We start from the raw sequence: 16,931 nt of genomic DNA, 5'->3' as shown, positions 1-16,931 counted from the left end.
AAAAAAATACCCAAATCATCCCCCCATCCCACCCCATTTGTCCTTTAGTTTTTATTCCCATTCCTCCACTCATCCATACACTAGATAAAGGGGGTGTGATCCACAAGGTCTTCACAATCACACTGTCACCCCTTGTAATCTACATTATTATGTAATTGGAAGAGCTGTTTTTTAAGAAGCCCTCCATTTACCCAGAAGTCGGCTCTCTGTCTGGAGATAACTGGATTGGGAGGAAGTTAGAAAGAAGAGGCCCAGGGCTGATCACCATGTGGAACTGACATTCCCCCAGCAGTTTCATACAGTTTGCCCTAATGTCTGTGCACACCCATATGTGTTTTAAAATTTTTTAATAATTATTTTGTCCGAAAGATTCATCGTCCTTTATTCTGAGCTCATGGACTCTTGATACAAAGTGTCCTAACATCCTCAGCCAGCTTTCTTATTCCGTAGTGTGCTAGAACAGAGAACTGGAAGGGATAAAGTAGCAAGAGGACACAGGTGAGTTGGTAAGCGGGAGTGACAGCTGGGAGGGAGGGACGAGACGACTTCAGAAGAGTCCTCGATGGCTGAGCTGTCCGGTGCCTCTGGTTTTATAGAGGGAAAAGGTGAAGCTCAGAGAAGTCACCTGCCAAGGTCCCAAGAAGGGCAGGACCCAAATCAGCCTCTCAACTTTGTAAACAGTTATTTTCTTAGTGCCAGCTCATGCTTCCTCCCTTACCTCATAGACCTCATGATGCTGACCGTGTGTCATTGAGAAGCTGTTAAATTATGTGCCCGGTTCTCTGTTCAAAAAAAAAAAAGATCAAGGATGAGTCCAATATACTTTGAAAAATAATTCCATCCCCACTAGTTAAAAGAAGGGCAGGTGTCTGTCCTCCAAGAAATTCTCTATTGGGACCCTGCTTTTCTCCACTGGTGTCCAGGAGTGAGGTGGGGCTGTGTTTCCTGCTGTGTGAGGCTGCCTGTGTGAGTCCTCAGAGTGGAAAATATGAATATGGAAATGGGGGATGAATACGGTGCTATTCTGATTGGTCCCGTCTCTTAAAGCTTTCATGAATTATGAAGTTGTGCTCTAGCCCTTCTACTTTTTCTCAAAGATGTTTTCTTCTTTATTTCACTTATAAAACAGATGTTCAGCATAAAATTAACAAATAGAGATAAATTCAAAGAAGGAAAAACAAGCACTCATAATGCCACTACTGAAAGAGAAGCTCTGTTACTGCCTTGGTGTATATTTTGCTTATTCATTTCCCTGTTGCTTGCTTTCTGTGTGCATGTTTGTGTATGTGTATATACCTTTGTATACATATACATATACACAAGTAAAAACATATATATATATATATAGGTACACACATTCATGCAAAATCCGGATTGTGCTCTCAGTAGTCTTTAAACCTATTTTCAATTAATAATGGACATATTTACATTTAGATACATGGAGATTCATCTTATTTTTAAAAATAGCTGCAAATCAGTCCCTTCTATGGATGTGCCTTAATTCGGTTAACTGTGTCCTACTGTTGGATGTTCTGGTTGTTTCATTTTTTTTGCCACTATGATTTCAGCTGTGATCAGGCTCTTGGCCCATATTCTTAATCATCTCTTTGAAACAAATTCTTATAAGTAGAATGATTGGGTCAAAGGGAACAAAGTCTTTTATGGCTTTCTCTGTGTGGTGCCAAAACTCCCGGGCCCTGTTTTTCCACTCAGATTTTATGACTTTGGAAAGTCGGTATTGCCTGTAGCTTAGAGTTCTCCAAAGTGTGATCTAACAAAGACATCCCGCGTCTCTGCCGAGCTCCTGCCTCTAAGCTCGCTCCTTTTTCGTTTCACCTTATGCCCAGTTTCTCTGTGACTCCTTGGGTGTGGTCAGAGGGCTCCAGTATCAAGTTCTGGGGGGATTAGAATGGTGGGTGGGAGCCATGGGAGGCAGAAGGAAACATCAGAGGATCCGGGAGAATAAATAGCACAACGTGGGCACATGCATGTGCTCCTCTTGTCATATTCAGAATATAGTTTTGGAAAATTCACTTGGGGCCTCGCAGCCCCTCATTTATCTGGATGCCCCGAGCAGCATTTTGTGGCTGAACATTGGATAGACGCTTTGGGCTGATCCTTTGGTTCAGGATGAATTCCTGGGTCCTCGGCCTGGCCTTGGGGTCTGGCTGCGGCCCACCTTTCCGCGGTTCCCCAGAGTGCCAAACCCATTCCTGATTCAGGGCTTTCAGCCACGTGACTCCCTGTGCTGGGAACACTCTTCCTTTCTCTTCTTTCTCAGCCTTTGGGACGCAGCCAAATGGGGTGGTTAAGAACGTGGCTTCTGGAATCAGGTTGGGGCTTGTATCCTGGTCCTGCCACTTAGCAGCTGTGCAACCTTGGACAAGTTACTCAACCTCTCCAAGCCTCCGTTTCTTCTGTGAAATGGCAGTAGTAGTACCCACCTCATAAGGTTGTTGTGAGATCAGATAGGGTGACATCTGCAAGCACTCGGAACAGCACCTGGCACAGAGTAAGCATGGGTAGACGTGCATCACTGAGCAGGCCTCCACGTACTCACCGCCCCGCAGGGAAGCTTCCCCTGACCCCCATCTGGGTCCGAGCTTCCTATTTTATGCTCTGTCGGCGTAAAATCTGTTCCTTTCCTTCTTAGCAGTTCTTACAGTTGTTAGTACACAACCAGCCATTTTTTAAAAATGTCTGACTCTTGCCTGACCCTGTAAGCTCTGTGAGTTCAGGGAACGCGTCTGTCTTGTTTGGCACTAAATTCCTAACATGGAATTGGAGTTTGGCAAATAGCTGCCCAGGGAGTGAAGGTAGCTGTCTCGGAGTCAGCAGAAAGAAAGCCACTCACAGACCTCCCTAGAGGGGGTGGCTACAGATGAAATAGTAAGTAGTAACTGATTATGAACTGGGGGGAGTCCCTGCAAGGTGACCCGATGTGCATCCCCCCACCCCCCGCAGGGTAGTGTCCCCGAGACCTGGGTCTACCTGGACCCAGAAAGCCAGCCTGCTCTTAGAGGTTGTCTGGTGCAGTCAACTGATAAAGATGATGTAGTTTATTAACTTATAACTGATTACAAATTGAAACATTCGAGAATACAATTAAATGAATTACTAAAAAAATGAAACAAAACTCAAGGCCAAGGTTTCTCAACCTGGGCACTAGTAGGCTCTGGCAGGGGGACGGGTGTGCTATCCCATGTGTTTTAGGGGGTTTAGGGTTTAGCAGTGGCCCTGGTCTCTCCCCACAAGGGGCCAGGAGCACCCCCCAGTTATGACAATCAAAAATTGCCAACTGCCCTGACAGGCAAAATTGCCCCTGCTTGAGAACAGCCAGCCAAGACCTACAAAACAAAAGCACTGATTTTTTATTATTAAATTGAATAGACATACAATAATTCTGTGAAATTGCTATAAATGTTTCCAAACACTGACTCTGGGTCTCTGTACTTATATCTCATCGTGGACTGGTGCCATCGGTGGGCCACACTTTTGCACCGATCTAGTCCGGATCCTTCATTCAGGGAAAGGGAAACCAAGGCCCTGGACAGGGTCCAGATGAGATGTACTGTTAAAGAACATTTAAAACTTGCAGGAACATTTCTGAGTCTTTTTTTTCCCCCCTCTCCTTTCTCTAGTGCACCTGTAGTGGCAGATGCCATCCGGCCGGCTGTCCCTACAGATCTGGAAACCCCACTCTCAGCTGCCCCTTCCCACCATGGTGATGGCACAGGCCAGCTGTTTGCGGATCTGACAGCCCAGAGGTACGATTGGGGCTGGGCCTGGGGCTGGTGGGGGGGGGACCCCAGAGCCCCATCCCTGAGGCTGCCTCCCTGCCCTCCCCCCTCCCCTGCTCCTCTTTTTGCCTGCAGTTCCACCCCACAGGTGGGGCCTGCACACCTGTCCTGCGCAGCTGTGTGCCACGGGCTGGGGCCCCTGCACGGGGCCTTAGGTAGGACCTGAGAGGATATTGACTGACTTCCCCCAACCAAGACCGTTTTAGAGATTTGTTCCCTTGCATTGTTCAGGCCCCATACTTAAAACACAAGTCCTCCAGGAGAGAAAACCTGCTCTTTATGCTTTTCCAGGGAGAGATGCAGTCAGCTGCCTTCTGGCCTCTTGAGGCACCAGCTGGGCTAGCGTCTTATGTTCTTTTGTCTTTTGGTGGTGGCCAGAGAAAGAGGACCCGAGAGGGGGCTATGGGAACAGAAGCAGGTCCCAGCTTCTCTGTTGGGCAAAGAGGCCTGGGTCCCATCCTGCTCCATCCACTCCCACCAGCCTCCCTGCCCTGCACCCCACACTCCAGCAACCCCACAGTGCACTGTGTATACCCCACACTCAGGCTTTACCTCCCCCTCGGTCTGAGGACTGTGTGCTTACCTCTTAGAACCAATTTTCTCAGAATCAGCTTTCAAGGTGCAGCCCAGACTTCATTTATGTGTATTTATTTGAATCCTATTATCATATTGGAAAAACAGCTGCTTTTTGTCAGATATTGCAGAGCTCTGGGGAAACCATAGACAGAAAGGGTCCCTTCCCTCCTCAGGCTTGGAGCCCAGTGTCACCTGCTCCAGGGAGACCTTCTCCCCAGGCTGTGAGAGGAGCCCCTTCCTTGAACTGCCCCCCCCCCCATTGCCCTTCCCAAATTCTCTCTCTGTAACTCCATCTCCGCAGTTTGACTGGGAGCTCTTGGAGGGAGCAGCTGGGCTAGTTGTAACCTCTGGAACCACAGCCCCCGTTCCCTCACCGGGAGTGTTGGTGGAATTGAACTAGATTAGAGGGTGGGGAAGGGAGGGCCACCCCCCGCCTGCCCATGGGCCAGTGGGTGCTGCCCCCTTCTCTTCCTGGCCGCCTTTCCCCGTGGTGTCAGCCCCGGGTTACAAGCAGGCGACAGGTGGCTTGGAGAGGCCCGTTCATAAACTGGGAGGAGGTCGCCTAATGGAAGAGGAATTGGGGGGGGGGGGGGGTGGTTGACCCAGCAGGAAAGTCCAGGCTGAAATCAGGTATATGCAGTTTAGGATTCTCAATGTCGATTTTACAGCTGGGAGTTCCTAATTATGAGTTAATTTTTTTTTAAAAGGAGAAATACGAGCTAGAAACCAAGGTTCTCAGCTCCCCAGGAATGTACAGAAGCTTCCATGGGGAAGTCAACCACTCCCCTCCAGGCCTCTCCTGGGCCTCCCCCGTGACCTTCCCATCTGACTCCTGACCTCGCTGTTTTAGGAAGGTCAAGGGACCCCTGGCTAAAGTAAGTGGGACACATCCTCTGTCTTAGTTTCCTAGATCTGCCATAAAAAATTATCACAAACTGGGCGCATTAAAACAACAGAAACTTATTCTCTCACAGTTCTGGGCTAGAAGTCCCAAATCCTGGTGCCAGGAGGGAACTGTCCCCCTCGGCTCTCAGCAGGACTTTCCTGGGCTCCTCCGGCTCTGGTGGCTCCAGCGCCCCTTGGCTTGTGGCCGTTCCCCTCTGGTCTCTGCCCCCGTCTTCACGCGGCCTCCCTCTCTGGCTCTCTCTGCGTCTGAGTCTCCTTCTCTTTTCTCTTTTAAAGACCCCAGCCATTGGATTTAGGGCCCACCCTAAATCCAGCATGAATTCATCTCAAGATCCTTAATGTCTACAAAGACCTTATTACAAATTAGGTCACATTCTGAGGTTCCAGGTGGACGAGAGTTTTGGGAAGACACCCTTCAACCCAGGACACCTTCCCTTAGTGAAACCTGGAAGGGAGCTTAGAAACCAGTCTCATCCGAGGCACTCGTTTTCCAGCCCAGTGAACCGAGACCCAGAGCGGGGATAGGAGGCTCTGTGGGCGGGGGACAGAGGAAGACCTGGCTGGATGACCCTCGGATGGACAGAGTCCAGCTGGGGCTGTGGGCAGTGTTCTAAAGTCCCCGCCCAGTCCCGAGACTGCGTGGTTTGAACATCATGTCAATGATGGTGATCCTGCCCTGAAAGCTCACGTTCATGGTCACTGGCCCTCCCAGGCTCCAGGCGCCATGTCAGGCTGAGGGCCTCAGTGTCTCAACAACTCTGTGCGGTCGGGATTCTTTTGTGACGCCCATTTCACAGATGAGGAAACTGAGGCTCGGAGAGGTCCATGTGCTCAAGGTAGGAAGTGGCAGAGCTGGGATTTGAAGCAAGTGTCACGGGCCTCTTCCCTGGCAGAGCTGTGGGAGAAGCCAGGATTCCTCTTTACATGCCCCCCTCATCGAATCCCACTACACCCCAGCCTCTCTCAAGTCTAAAGAAGACACCACATGAAATGAAGATGTCATGTCGTCTATGGCTCTGACCAAGAGTGATCACAGAGTGCAGAAGGGGCCCAAGGGCTAAGAGTAGGTTTATCAGTGCTGAGAAGTTGCCCAGACTCCAGACGGGGCCTCATGAAGACGCCATTAAAACCAAGAGCCGGAGGGCAGAGACCTGGGGTGGGTGGCGGGGGGGCTCGAGTAAGGAGAGAGCAATTTGTTCCCTCCTAGGATTATTGTATGTCTGTGTGGAGTTGCGTTGTCTTAGTTGTTTTTACTGGAAATTGGTGGAAAGGAGGCAGTTCTGAGGAGTGGGGATGGAGCTGGCTTTGGTCACCAGTTGCTTCCACAGACTACTTACCCTGGCGGTTGTTGGAGTGACTCAGAAGGGCCTTCTGAGTGCACAGGGCTGGGGTTTTTAACCTCCACAGTGGCCACCCCCACACCCCCCTCAGACTCCCCCTCCACGCTCCACTTAGAGTAGGGGGAGGAGAGGCCAAGGGTGAAATGGGAGAGGAGGAGAAGGCCCCCAAGGTCCCTGGAGGGTGTTGCCTCCCTAAAGAAGTAGGGCTGGTACTTTAAATTAAAAAAAAATAAATTTAAGTTACTAAAACTTTTAAGTTATTAAAAAAGGGGGGGGAGCATTTGCTCTAAGCACTGAGAGGAAAAACAGAGCACAAGCATCTCTTCCTCCTTGCCCATCACCCACTAATTCTGCTGCTTTATCCTTCCAAGAAGTCTTTCTTTCAAGAGAAGAGGGAGAAGACACCCTTCTCAAAATGAGGCAGTTCTCAAAATGAAAGGGATTTTGTGGCATCCCTTCTCTATTATTAAAGCCGCTGGAGAACATCAAAACTCGCTCCCTCCTCAGGAAAGAGCCTGTGAAGCTGCTTTAGGTAGTTAAGCTTCTGTTTTGCTTGCAGCATCCCCAGATGACACAGCAGCCTGGGCCCGAACTTCTGGAACATTCTACAAGTGACTAAATTGTTCATAGCCACTCAGACTCTCATCACTTCAGTAGTTTTAAAACTTTTTTTTTTTTTTAAACAGCATAATTATTTTCCAAATGAGACCTCCCAGCTGTACCACCAGTTTTTAAACAGGGTAAAATGGAGTGCTCCAGGTATATCCAGGAACGCCCTGTGCTTTTCCCACAGTCTAGAATCATAGCAGAGGGGTCTTCTCAGACTTTGAGGACTGAGCTGGGCACAGCTGGAAAGCCACTCACCTGACTCCTGTCCGTGGGGTCAGGAGTGTGCATTGGAATCTCTTGGAGGGCTGCTTGCAACAGATTGCTGCCCCACCCCCTGAGCTTCCGATTCACAGGTCAGAGGGGGTGGGGGGCTAGACTCTGCATTTCCGGCATGTTCTTGGCTGTTGCTGCTGCTGCTGCTCTGGGGTCCACGCACTGAGAACCACGGGGTTAAGTCACTCTTGCCCTGATGCTTTTCCCCTCGCCTGTCTGGCTGAAAAGCTCTCAGGGCTGGCAGGTCCAGGTTGGAGACATCTGACCCAGCAGCTAGTGGCTGAAGTTTCTGATCTCCGACCAGGGACACAACAGCCAGGAGCGGGGGTGGCTTCTGCTCAGTGTCAGTCTCAGTAGAGGCTTTCCAAATTCAGAAACGGAGTTTAAAATTTTCAGAAGTTGAAAGCACAGGGAAAGTATCTTGACTTACAGCTTCTGTTTTTTCTCTTGTTCCCAAATCACGTGGTTATTTTGGTTTTATCTGTTTGCCTTGTGAGTTCTTTTGTCTCTCATCTACGTGTGTGTCTGAGTGGGTTCAACTGACTCAAAAGGCTGGTTGAGCATTTATCTAAGCAAGCACCTTATTAAAAACTAAATACTAAATACCTTATGAGAAACCAAATATTATGGTGAAGGATCATTATTTTTTGATTTAGAAAAGGGATCACTCAGAAGTCGTTTCTGAATTTAAAAATCTGTTTAAGAGGTGCTTCGATGATCATAAGGCAAATTTATTTAAACATGGCCAGTGTCTGGAGTATACTGGGGATGCCCCTATATATTTGTTTAGAAGCATTGACTCTCAAGTGTCCATCTGGCTGCTCTTAGGTTGAACCACAAGAAATCACCAAATTGGCAATTATCAAATATTGACAATTCCATATGGTTCAAACTAACATGTCTTTGTTTTTGTTTTGGATTTTCATGATCCTCAAGCTGCTTTATCTGTGTAGATTTTGACTTTCTGAATAAATGGTGCAGTCCTGGATATCTGAGCTCAGTCTCCCTTGGTCTGTAACCAGCTCCTGCGTTCGGGCACAGCCTTGGGGTACTCAGGGTGGAATATTGCTCCTGGGTGGGGGACCCAAGCTACTGCTGGCGAACATGGAGGGAATCAGTGGTCTGATGGTCCAATGAGACCAAAGTGTCTCCTGTTGCTTTGGGACAGTGTTTATGACTTTTTGCTTAAGTTATGTTTTCCTTTCTGATTAAGTTGCACTTGGGCCAAGCATAAACATAATTTCTCTCGTTGAGCACCAACTCGCTCTGTGACAGGGAAAGAGGATAAGGCTGTGCTTGGAAGGAATTAACAGGCCAGTTCAGGGTTCAAGCTGTGTGGGGATCGTCTCACTGCAAGAACTCTGAAGGTCAGTGATGGTTTAGGGATCTCTCATGTGCTCATGTGCTCACGTGCCCACATGACTGTCACCTGTTGATGCATCTAGCTGGCTGGACCTAAGATTTGCCAGCCCATTCATAGGTCTCTCTTGGCACAGATTTGGGCTCTGGAGCTTGGTGGAGGCAGCCTCTGGGGGTATGTGCTGTGTCTCCCGATACTGAGGCTCACTATGAAATCCAGGTCTCCACGGGGCTGATTGTCCAGCGCTTGTTTCCACCGAGCTTAATTCTCCAAACCAACCATTTCAAAGCACTTTCCTTTTGCTAGCTTGCGTCTCACTTTCAGTCTGAGCTCAGTCTTTGGCCTTAAGGCCTGCCCTATTATGTGATTTGGTGTACTTGGAAAGGCCAGAAGAGAAAAATAAAGAGGCCTGTGCAGAAGGGCCGTTTGATAATACCTTCCAGATGGCGATATGAAATGGGAGATAAGATGCTGTCATCCATCTGGCCCGACAGGACGTGATATCCTCGGCCTGTACCTTGGGGGCCGTTATCACCCTCCCATGACAGCCTGGGTCACTCTGGAGTTTGTCCTTGGACAGGGGCTTAACTTGGCAATGCCAGCTGATCTCTGAAATTTGCTATCAGTTCAGTGGGGGACCTGCTAAGAAGGACTCAAAAGCCCTGAACAGGGAATAGAAGGACAACAGTTGCTGGTGGCTGTCAGGCCAAAGGCAAACATTCTCCGTGTTTCTTAGGTCGTGTGTGGGTGGAGACTGAAGTCAAATGGTTAGTGGGACCAGTAGCTGTTGATTGGTGGGGACGTTGGTAATTAAATCAGGAATGGCAAACTCTGATCCACTGGTAGTGGCTCCCTAGGAATCGGTGTTGAGAAGGATTCTGAAGCCTCATCCAGCTGGGCTTGACAGGAAAGAATGCATTTCCTTGTCAGGCCGGCCCTGCCTGACCTCCCTGCCCACTAGGGAAGAGCCAGCGGCTGGGTGGGCCAGGAGGAGGGTGGAGGCCCCCTCATCAATGAGCCATTGAGTCATTTGTTTGGTGGCTTTGGCTGATGGGACCAGGACAGCAGGAAGGGTGTGGCCAAGGCAGCCTGGGGCCAGCGGCTGGGAGGGTGGAGGGAGCCCCAAAACGGCCCCTGGAGAGTAGGATTGGCTTTGAGGAGAGCCAGGGCGTGTGTGTGTGTGTGTGTGTGTGTGTGTGTGTGTGTGTGTGTGTGTACTTGGTGGGGGGTGGGGGTCCAGGCTGGAAGAGGCTGTGGACCTGCCATAGCCCGTCCTCGAGGATGGGGTGATGAAGGGACTTGTGGGTATTGGGGCTCATTCTCATCAGACCCCGAGGGCTGGGCGGAGCATGCTCAGCACCCCCTTCGCCCCCTTTCTTCGCTCTGAGCAGTGTAGGGGCCCCAGATCCAGTGTGTCTCACCTCCCCTCTGCCAGTAGTTTCAGGCAGAAATCTTTTCTCGCATTTGGATGGAGAGTACCCTTAAATGAACAGGACCACAAACAATAGCCTCCGTTTCCTCTATTTGCATTAACTTAAATAAAATCTTCGTGGAGTTTGCATGAGCAGAAGGCACAAGACCAACTGTGATTTCTTGAGAAAGTGAAATTTTCTCGGTTTAGTTTGAGTTTTCACTGTTTTTGAATACAAGTAAATGTAGGTTTCTGAAGGGCTGAAATGGCCCCCTAAGTACCTTCAACAGCCCCCCAGTAGTCTGCATTCTTCATTTTGAATTACTCCTTTAAAAAATATATTTTTTCAGCCACCAGCCAAGTTGCTACAAACAACATTTTGCACAACTGAAGTTTCACTCCATCTGTAAACCCACTTTGTGCTTTTTTCTGGGTCTGTCCAAGCCTTTATTGTAATTTCTGTTTGCTTGTGGATTGGCTTTGCTCTGGGTTTGCCAGGGTCTGGTCACTGTTTTAATCCCCCTTTCCTTGGGGCCCAGGGGGAGACAGCACTGTGGCTTCTAGCTCCAGTTCCGCTCCCGACACGCAACTTGGTCCTAGCCAGCGGGGACACCGTGCAGCTCTCCCTCCGCCTGGTGGGGGTTGGACATGTGTCTGCAGGAGCAGAAAGGGGCCACTGGGCCAAGGGGGGTGGGGGTGGAGGCTCTGCGACCCTCCCTGGCCCCAAACAGATAGCTCCACGTGTGCTGGTTCCAGCTTTGGGGTTTTGCATGAGATTTCCCTGCAAAGAACAAGTGTGAAAACCCTGGACCAGCTATTCCCGGAGAGCTGTCCTGGTCTTTCCGTGTCCAGGTTAGCGAACGCGCTCCAGGCACCGCCCCTCAGGTGGGAGGTGGGCTGCCAGGGGGTTTGGGGAGTAAGAGTTGAAGCTTATCCACTCATAAGTTTCCTCTGCCCCCACTGCTGTCAGAGGAGGAGAGAGTGGAGAGGTGCTGTTGTTAGCCCCTTTTAATGGGCTAGATGTTGGGACAACAGTGAATATGACAGACTCAGACCCTCCCCATAGGGAGCTTATAATCCAGTCTTTCTAGTATAATGCAGACAGGAGATAAACTTTGCCAAGTCTTCTGATGGGGTCAAGGAGCAGAGGGGTACGGGGGTGTGTGCAAAGGGAGTCCCTTAGGAGGTGGACATGGTGGAGGCAGAGGGTCGTGCTGCCTGAGTTCCCATCCTGGCTCTGCTAACTGGCAATGGGATCTTGGGTGAGTGGCCCCACCTCTCAGAGCCTCTGTTTCCTTCTCTGCAAAACGGGATAATAAAATCTGCTCCAGAGGTTGTCATGAGCATTACCCAAAGCCATGTATGTAAAGCACTGAGCACACAGCACTGGGTACACAGCGCAAGGCACAGAGCACTGAGCACAAGCACCAGGCACACAGCACTGAGCACCTAGCACCAGGCACACAGCACTGAGCACCCAGCACCGGGCACACAGACTGAGCACACAGCACCAGGAACAGAGCACTGAGCACATAGCACCAGGCACAGCCCCTAGGGTTGTGCACACAGCACCAGGCACAAAGCACTGAGCTCACAGCACCAGGCACAGAGCACTGAGCACACAGTATCAGGCACAGCCTCTAGGGTTGTGCACACAGTAACAGGCTCCCAATGCTGGTGAGCTACAGTTATTGTAGCCATTGATGCCCAGGCCAAGAGCTGGGATGAGGAAGAGCTGGCCTGTGAGTGAGGAGGGTGTAAGCCCAGGAGGTGGCAGAGGCAGCCAGGGTAGGAGGTGAAAGAAGCCAGAGTGGCTGGAGCAGAGCAGGTGAGGGCAAGAGGTGGTGGAGGATCTGCGGGGCCTTCTGAGCCACATTAGGATTTGGGGCAAGGCTGAGAATTCTCTTTCTGGTGGTTGGGGGAGAGGTGCCCATGGTAGCTGTCCTCAGGCCAGGACGCCAGCCTTGTGGACGGGCTCCGGGAGGATGGAAATGAGCAGAATGGTATTGCAACAGAAACCCAAGCATCCTGGTTTTGTGCAGGCTGCGAGCTTCCTGCAGCTGTTTAACCCAGAGGGAAGAAATGAATCCTCCACCCTAGGGGCTGTGAGAACTCAAAGCCTGGCTGGGACCCCGGGCTGCATGTCAGGTGCTCAGGCTGAGTCATGTCATCCGGCCCAGCCATGACACCCTCAGCCCTGCCAGGCCCCCGCGGGGAGCAAGTGCACTCCCTGAGAACTGTTCACAGGGTTCAGTCTGTGTGTGGCGCTGCTAGTCTTGATTTCTGCCATAGCAGAAAATCAGAACCTCTGTTGAGCTCCAAAGTGAGCCTGTGTCCGGTCCACAGGTCGCTGTCCTGGGTTTTCCCTGTCCCAGCAGTTCCCTGTCTGTCCAGCAGGGGGCCCTCATCCACTAGACAGAGGGGCATTTGGTTACCTGCAGGGCCTCTGATGACCCATCAGCCTGTTCACCTTGACTCTTCTCCACCTTGGTTTTTTTGGGTAAATCCTCGGGAGTTTGCAGAGTTGTTTTTCGGTTCTCAACTCACAGTTTTATTGCCTATAAAAAATTAATAGAAATTATTGTGCAAAGGTTCCCCCTCCGCAAACAAAACGCAAACAAGAAAATTCCGTTAAAGAAACTCCAGGTTCCACCTGACGGGGGCGGTACTTCCCGAGCCTGGCCCTGGCGCCAGGGGGGCGGGAGGAGGCAGGGCTGGGCCTTTAAATAACCTGGCGTGTGTGTGGGGGGGTGGGCCTGATGAACGTGCCACCAACGATCCCAGTTCCATTTGGAGTAATCCTCGCATTGTGTCCCCAGGACCTGCCCAGCTGCTGCCCCGGGGGAGCTCACTGCCCCGGCCTCGGAACAGGCATCTTTGGCTTCTGCCCCAGCTGGTGATGGAGTAGACGCTTCCACGCCCTCCAGGCAGGATCTGACCAAGGACTTAAGCAGGTAGGTCCCCTCCGCAGCAGCTGTCCCTGGGGAGTGCTGCATCCAGGACAGCGCCACCAATGCTCCCTCGATTTGGTCCTGCTACGCCTAGTCTGAGATCATTTGGGCTGTAGCTGGTGTGAAATTCACCCTTGCTAGCGAGCTCCTCATGAAACAATGAGATACACTGTAGGGGCAAGTATTTGAAGCTCCTGTTTGTTTGCCGATAGTTAGTTCAGTCTCGTAAACCATTCTTCAAGTCCCCTAAACAGCGTTCTTGGGCAGTATTTTGTTGTGGTTGCTCTGCACACCAGGGTGTGCCAGGAAGGGGACAGCATGTGCTCCGTGCCATCAGGGCTCTTTTCCTAGCTGGGGAGACACACAGAACGTTAAGCTGCTGCAAAGGGTACGAGCACAGGGGATGCCCAAAGTAGTCCATGACCAGCTGCCAAACCAGTGTCGACAGGTGACAGCGGAATCGGGGAGAGGAGGTCACTATGAGAAGACGTGTTTGGAAAGATGTAAAATGAAGAGGTGCATGTTGCTGGGCCCAAGTCCCTCATATCTGGACGGCGCTGCACAAAGCATTAAGCTCTTTCTCAGCAATTATTTCTTGGGATCTGCCTGCAGCTCTGTTGGTCCTGAGTCCCAGGGAGGCAGAGTACGTTATCTGAGCAGGAGCTCTCATCCCTCCCTTCTTGGTTCTGATCCTTTACTTTGTTGACCTCAAACCTGGCCATGGGTAAGGGTGCAAATGTCAGGGAGGCCAGCTTTTCTGGAGGTGAGAATGTCGTGAGCAGAGGTTTGGGAGCAGGAACATTCATGGGTGTTAGAGAGACACTCTTGGATTATGTTGTACCTAGTAGGTGCTCAATAAAAATATGTTGAAAAAAAGAATAAAATTATTCTCCTTAGTCTGCCCCTCAGTTGCTCATAAAGTTAAATGAACACTTACCATCTGACCCAATAATCCCGTTCCTTTGTGTTTACTCATGAAAAATGAGAACTTCTGTCCACCTGAAAACCTGTGTGCTATAGCAGCTTTATTCATGATCACCCAGAAAGGGAAACAACCCAAATGTCCACCGACTGGTGAATGTGGAAACAAATAATGGTCTGTCTATCCTATGGAATACTGCTCAGCGATACGAAGTTAACAGACTATTGAGTCATGCAACGAAATAGATGAATCTTAAACACGTCAGGCTAAGTGAAAAAAGTCAGGCTCAAAAGGCTACATTCTGTGTGGTTCCACTTATATGAAATCCTGGAAAACACAAGAGCACAGGGATGGAACACATCCTGTGGGGGGAGGAGGTTACTACAAAGGGGCACAAGGGGTCTTTTGCAGGTGATGGAACTGGTCTGTATCTTGATTGTGTGAGTGTGTCAAAATTCATGGAACTGTACACCTAAAAATGGTGAGTTTCATGGTATATAAGTTTTATCTCAATTTTAAAAAAATAATCAAGTTTATCTGTGGGCTAGAGTACATTTTTTAAGAAATCTCAAAAAACAAAACAAAACAAAATTCTGCCCTCTGCCCTGTGCATCCTGGCTCCGGTAGATACAGGTGGTGCTGTTGGCTCAGGATCCTCCTTTCCTGAGGTCACCTGGCCTCATACACAGGTGCATCTGGGCCACCTCACCTTAGGTGTTTGTTTCCTGGAGCCGGCTCTGGTTTGCTTCTGAGCTTCATTCATTTGTGCATCTGGCAGCCCCACCTTGGTGTGACTCTGGGCCAGGCACTGAGGTCACAGAAGTCAACAGACCAGGCACCACCGTGCCCTCAGGAAGCTTACGGTCCACTGGAAAAGACAGACACGGAGCAAGCATTGCAGTGCAGTGGGAAGTGGGATGGGTAGGATGGAACCCGAGTGTCACCTAGTCTGGCTGGCTGTGGGGCTTCCAGAAGTGGCTTCTAAGCTGAGAGCTCAAGACTGAGTGGGTTTAACTCTAGGTGAGCTGCAGCAGTGCTGGAGAAGCTGGGGAGAGAATAGGTACTCTCAGTAGAAGGAAGAGCGTGTGCAAAAACCCTGAGGAAGGAGAAGGCATGGCAAGGTAGCAAAACCAAACAAGTCCAGGGGTGGCCAAAGCCTGGGGGGGATGGGAGAGAGGAGCACAGCCAGCAGGCAGGGCCCAGGCTGTGTCATTCTTGTTGGTCGTGTTAAGAATTTAGGACTTCCTTTTTTTCCCTTGGTAGAATTTTTAAATTATTTTTCATAGATTTTATTTTATTTTTTAGAACAGTTGTAGAGTTACAGAAATATTGAGAAGGTAGTAGGGAGTTCCCATATTCTCAGCAACCAGTTTCCCCTATCAGTAGCATCTTACATGTTACAGTTAATGAACCAATATTGATACATTCTTATTAACCAAAGGCCATGCTTTATTCAGATTCCCTTAGTTTTTGCCTGATGTCCTTTTCCTGTTCCAGGATCCCATCCAGGACGCCACATTACATTTAGTCATCACATCTTCTTAGGCTCCTCTTGGCTGTGACATTTTCTCAGACTTTCCTTGTTTTTGATGACCTTGACAGTTATGGTCAAGGATTTGTAGAATGTCCCTCAGCTGGGATTTGTCAGACATTTTTCTCAGATTCGACTGGGGATATGGGTTTTTAGAGAGGAGGACCACGGAAGTAAAGTGCCATTTTCATCACATATCAGGGGCACCTCCTATCACTGTGATTTATGACTGTTGATGTTGACCTTGACTACCTGGCCCGGCTGCTGTGTGTCCGATTTCTCCACTGTCAAGATTCTCTCCCCCCTCCTTCCACATTGTATTCTTCGGAAAGAAATCACTGCACACAGCACACACCTAAGGAGTGCGGATGAAGCATCTACATAATTTATTCTTCTGCAGGGAGCTTTGTCTCTTCTCCCCCATTTATTAGTTTATTCAATCATTTCTTTCTATCAGTAAGAACTCATGGAATTTATTTTATACTTTGGCTTATAATCCAATACTTCTTTATTTCATTGCTCAAAGCGTTCAAGCTTTGGCCATTGGCTTCTGGGACTTTATTTTAAGAATGTCCAGAAGTCCTGGAAGCAGGACAGTGATATGATCAGATTTGCATGTTCCAAGGATCTCTCAAGCTGCCTGACAGGTCAGGAGTGTTTCAGGACCGAGAGCTCCGTGCCCTGGCCCTGGCCCTGGCGGACTGAAGCTGTGGTCCCATCATCTCAAGTGCGCCCTCCCTTGTGCCAACGTGGTATTGCCAACCCCACGTCGTCTGAGGCTGCTTTTAGCCTTTGGGCCTTAGCTTGGATCCAACGATCCAAATAAATCTTGTCTTTCCCTCTCTGGTGGGTCCCTGGAGGATTTCAAACCAAATTTTTAAAATGCACAGATGAAAATTTCATTTCACTGAAATGAAAGTCATCATTCACCAAGCCTGAGCGGGAGCCTGAGGTCTGTGTCGGTCTCTTATGATTTGGAGGCACGTGCGCCATCAGTTCCCATTTCTGGCCAAGCTTTTCTTGTTGGAGCTGGCAGCCCTTCTAACTTTCTGTGTTTTGACCATGCAAAGGCTGCCCCATCCCCCCATCCACCCATGGTTTTGTCTTCCCCACTTTGGGCTTGGAGGGGAGCAGCCAGGCAGTGAGACCTGGGGTCCTGACAAAGAAAGCCCAGGGCACATCTTATTTCCGCATTGACAGATGTTCTGTTTTTGCAAACATGCTGGGTGACTTCCCGCCGCCGCCTCCTGCT

The 16,931-nt window shown here is 49.8% G+C and overlaps 1 protein-coding gene and 1 long non-coding RNA gene across 8 annotated transcripts in view; one reads left to right on the top strand and one right to left on the bottom strand.

The window, feature by feature from the left end:
- Positions 1-16,931, top strand: part of TACC2 (transforming acidic coiled-coil containing protein 2) — a 221,079-nt gene that overhangs the window by 102,584 nt on the left and 101,564 nt on the right. For all 7 annotated transcript variants that reach the window (XM_037803966.1, XM_037803961.1, XM_037803964.1 and 4 more), the window contains exons 6-7: positions 3,642-3,767; positions 13,095-13,229. In XM_037803966.1, coding sequence (XP_037659894.1) covers positions 3,642-3,767; positions 13,095-13,229 — 261 coding nt within the window. The remainder of the gene's footprint in view (positions 1-3,641; positions 3,768-13,094; positions 13,230-16,931) is intronic.
- Positions 394-4,453, bottom strand: LOC119510001. Its single transcript, XR_005211795.1, has 3 exons — positions 4,384-4,453; positions 2,445-2,502; positions 394-782 (listed from the first exon to the last, which is right to left on the bottom strand). It is a non-coding gene; the product is annotated as an uncharacterized LOC119510001 (long non-coding RNA).

Source organism: Choloepus didactylus, chromosome 15 (assembly GCF_015220235.1).
Source record: "Choloepus didactylus isolate mChoDid1 chromosome 15, mChoDid1.pri, whole genome shotgun sequence".
In the NCBI taxonomy this organism is placed as follows: domain Eukaryota; kingdom Metazoa; phylum Chordata; class Mammalia; order Pilosa; family Megalonychidae; genus Choloepus; species Choloepus didactylus.
Note: the sequence above shows the minus strand (reverse complement) of the source record. Positions and strands in the feature narration are given on the sequence as shown.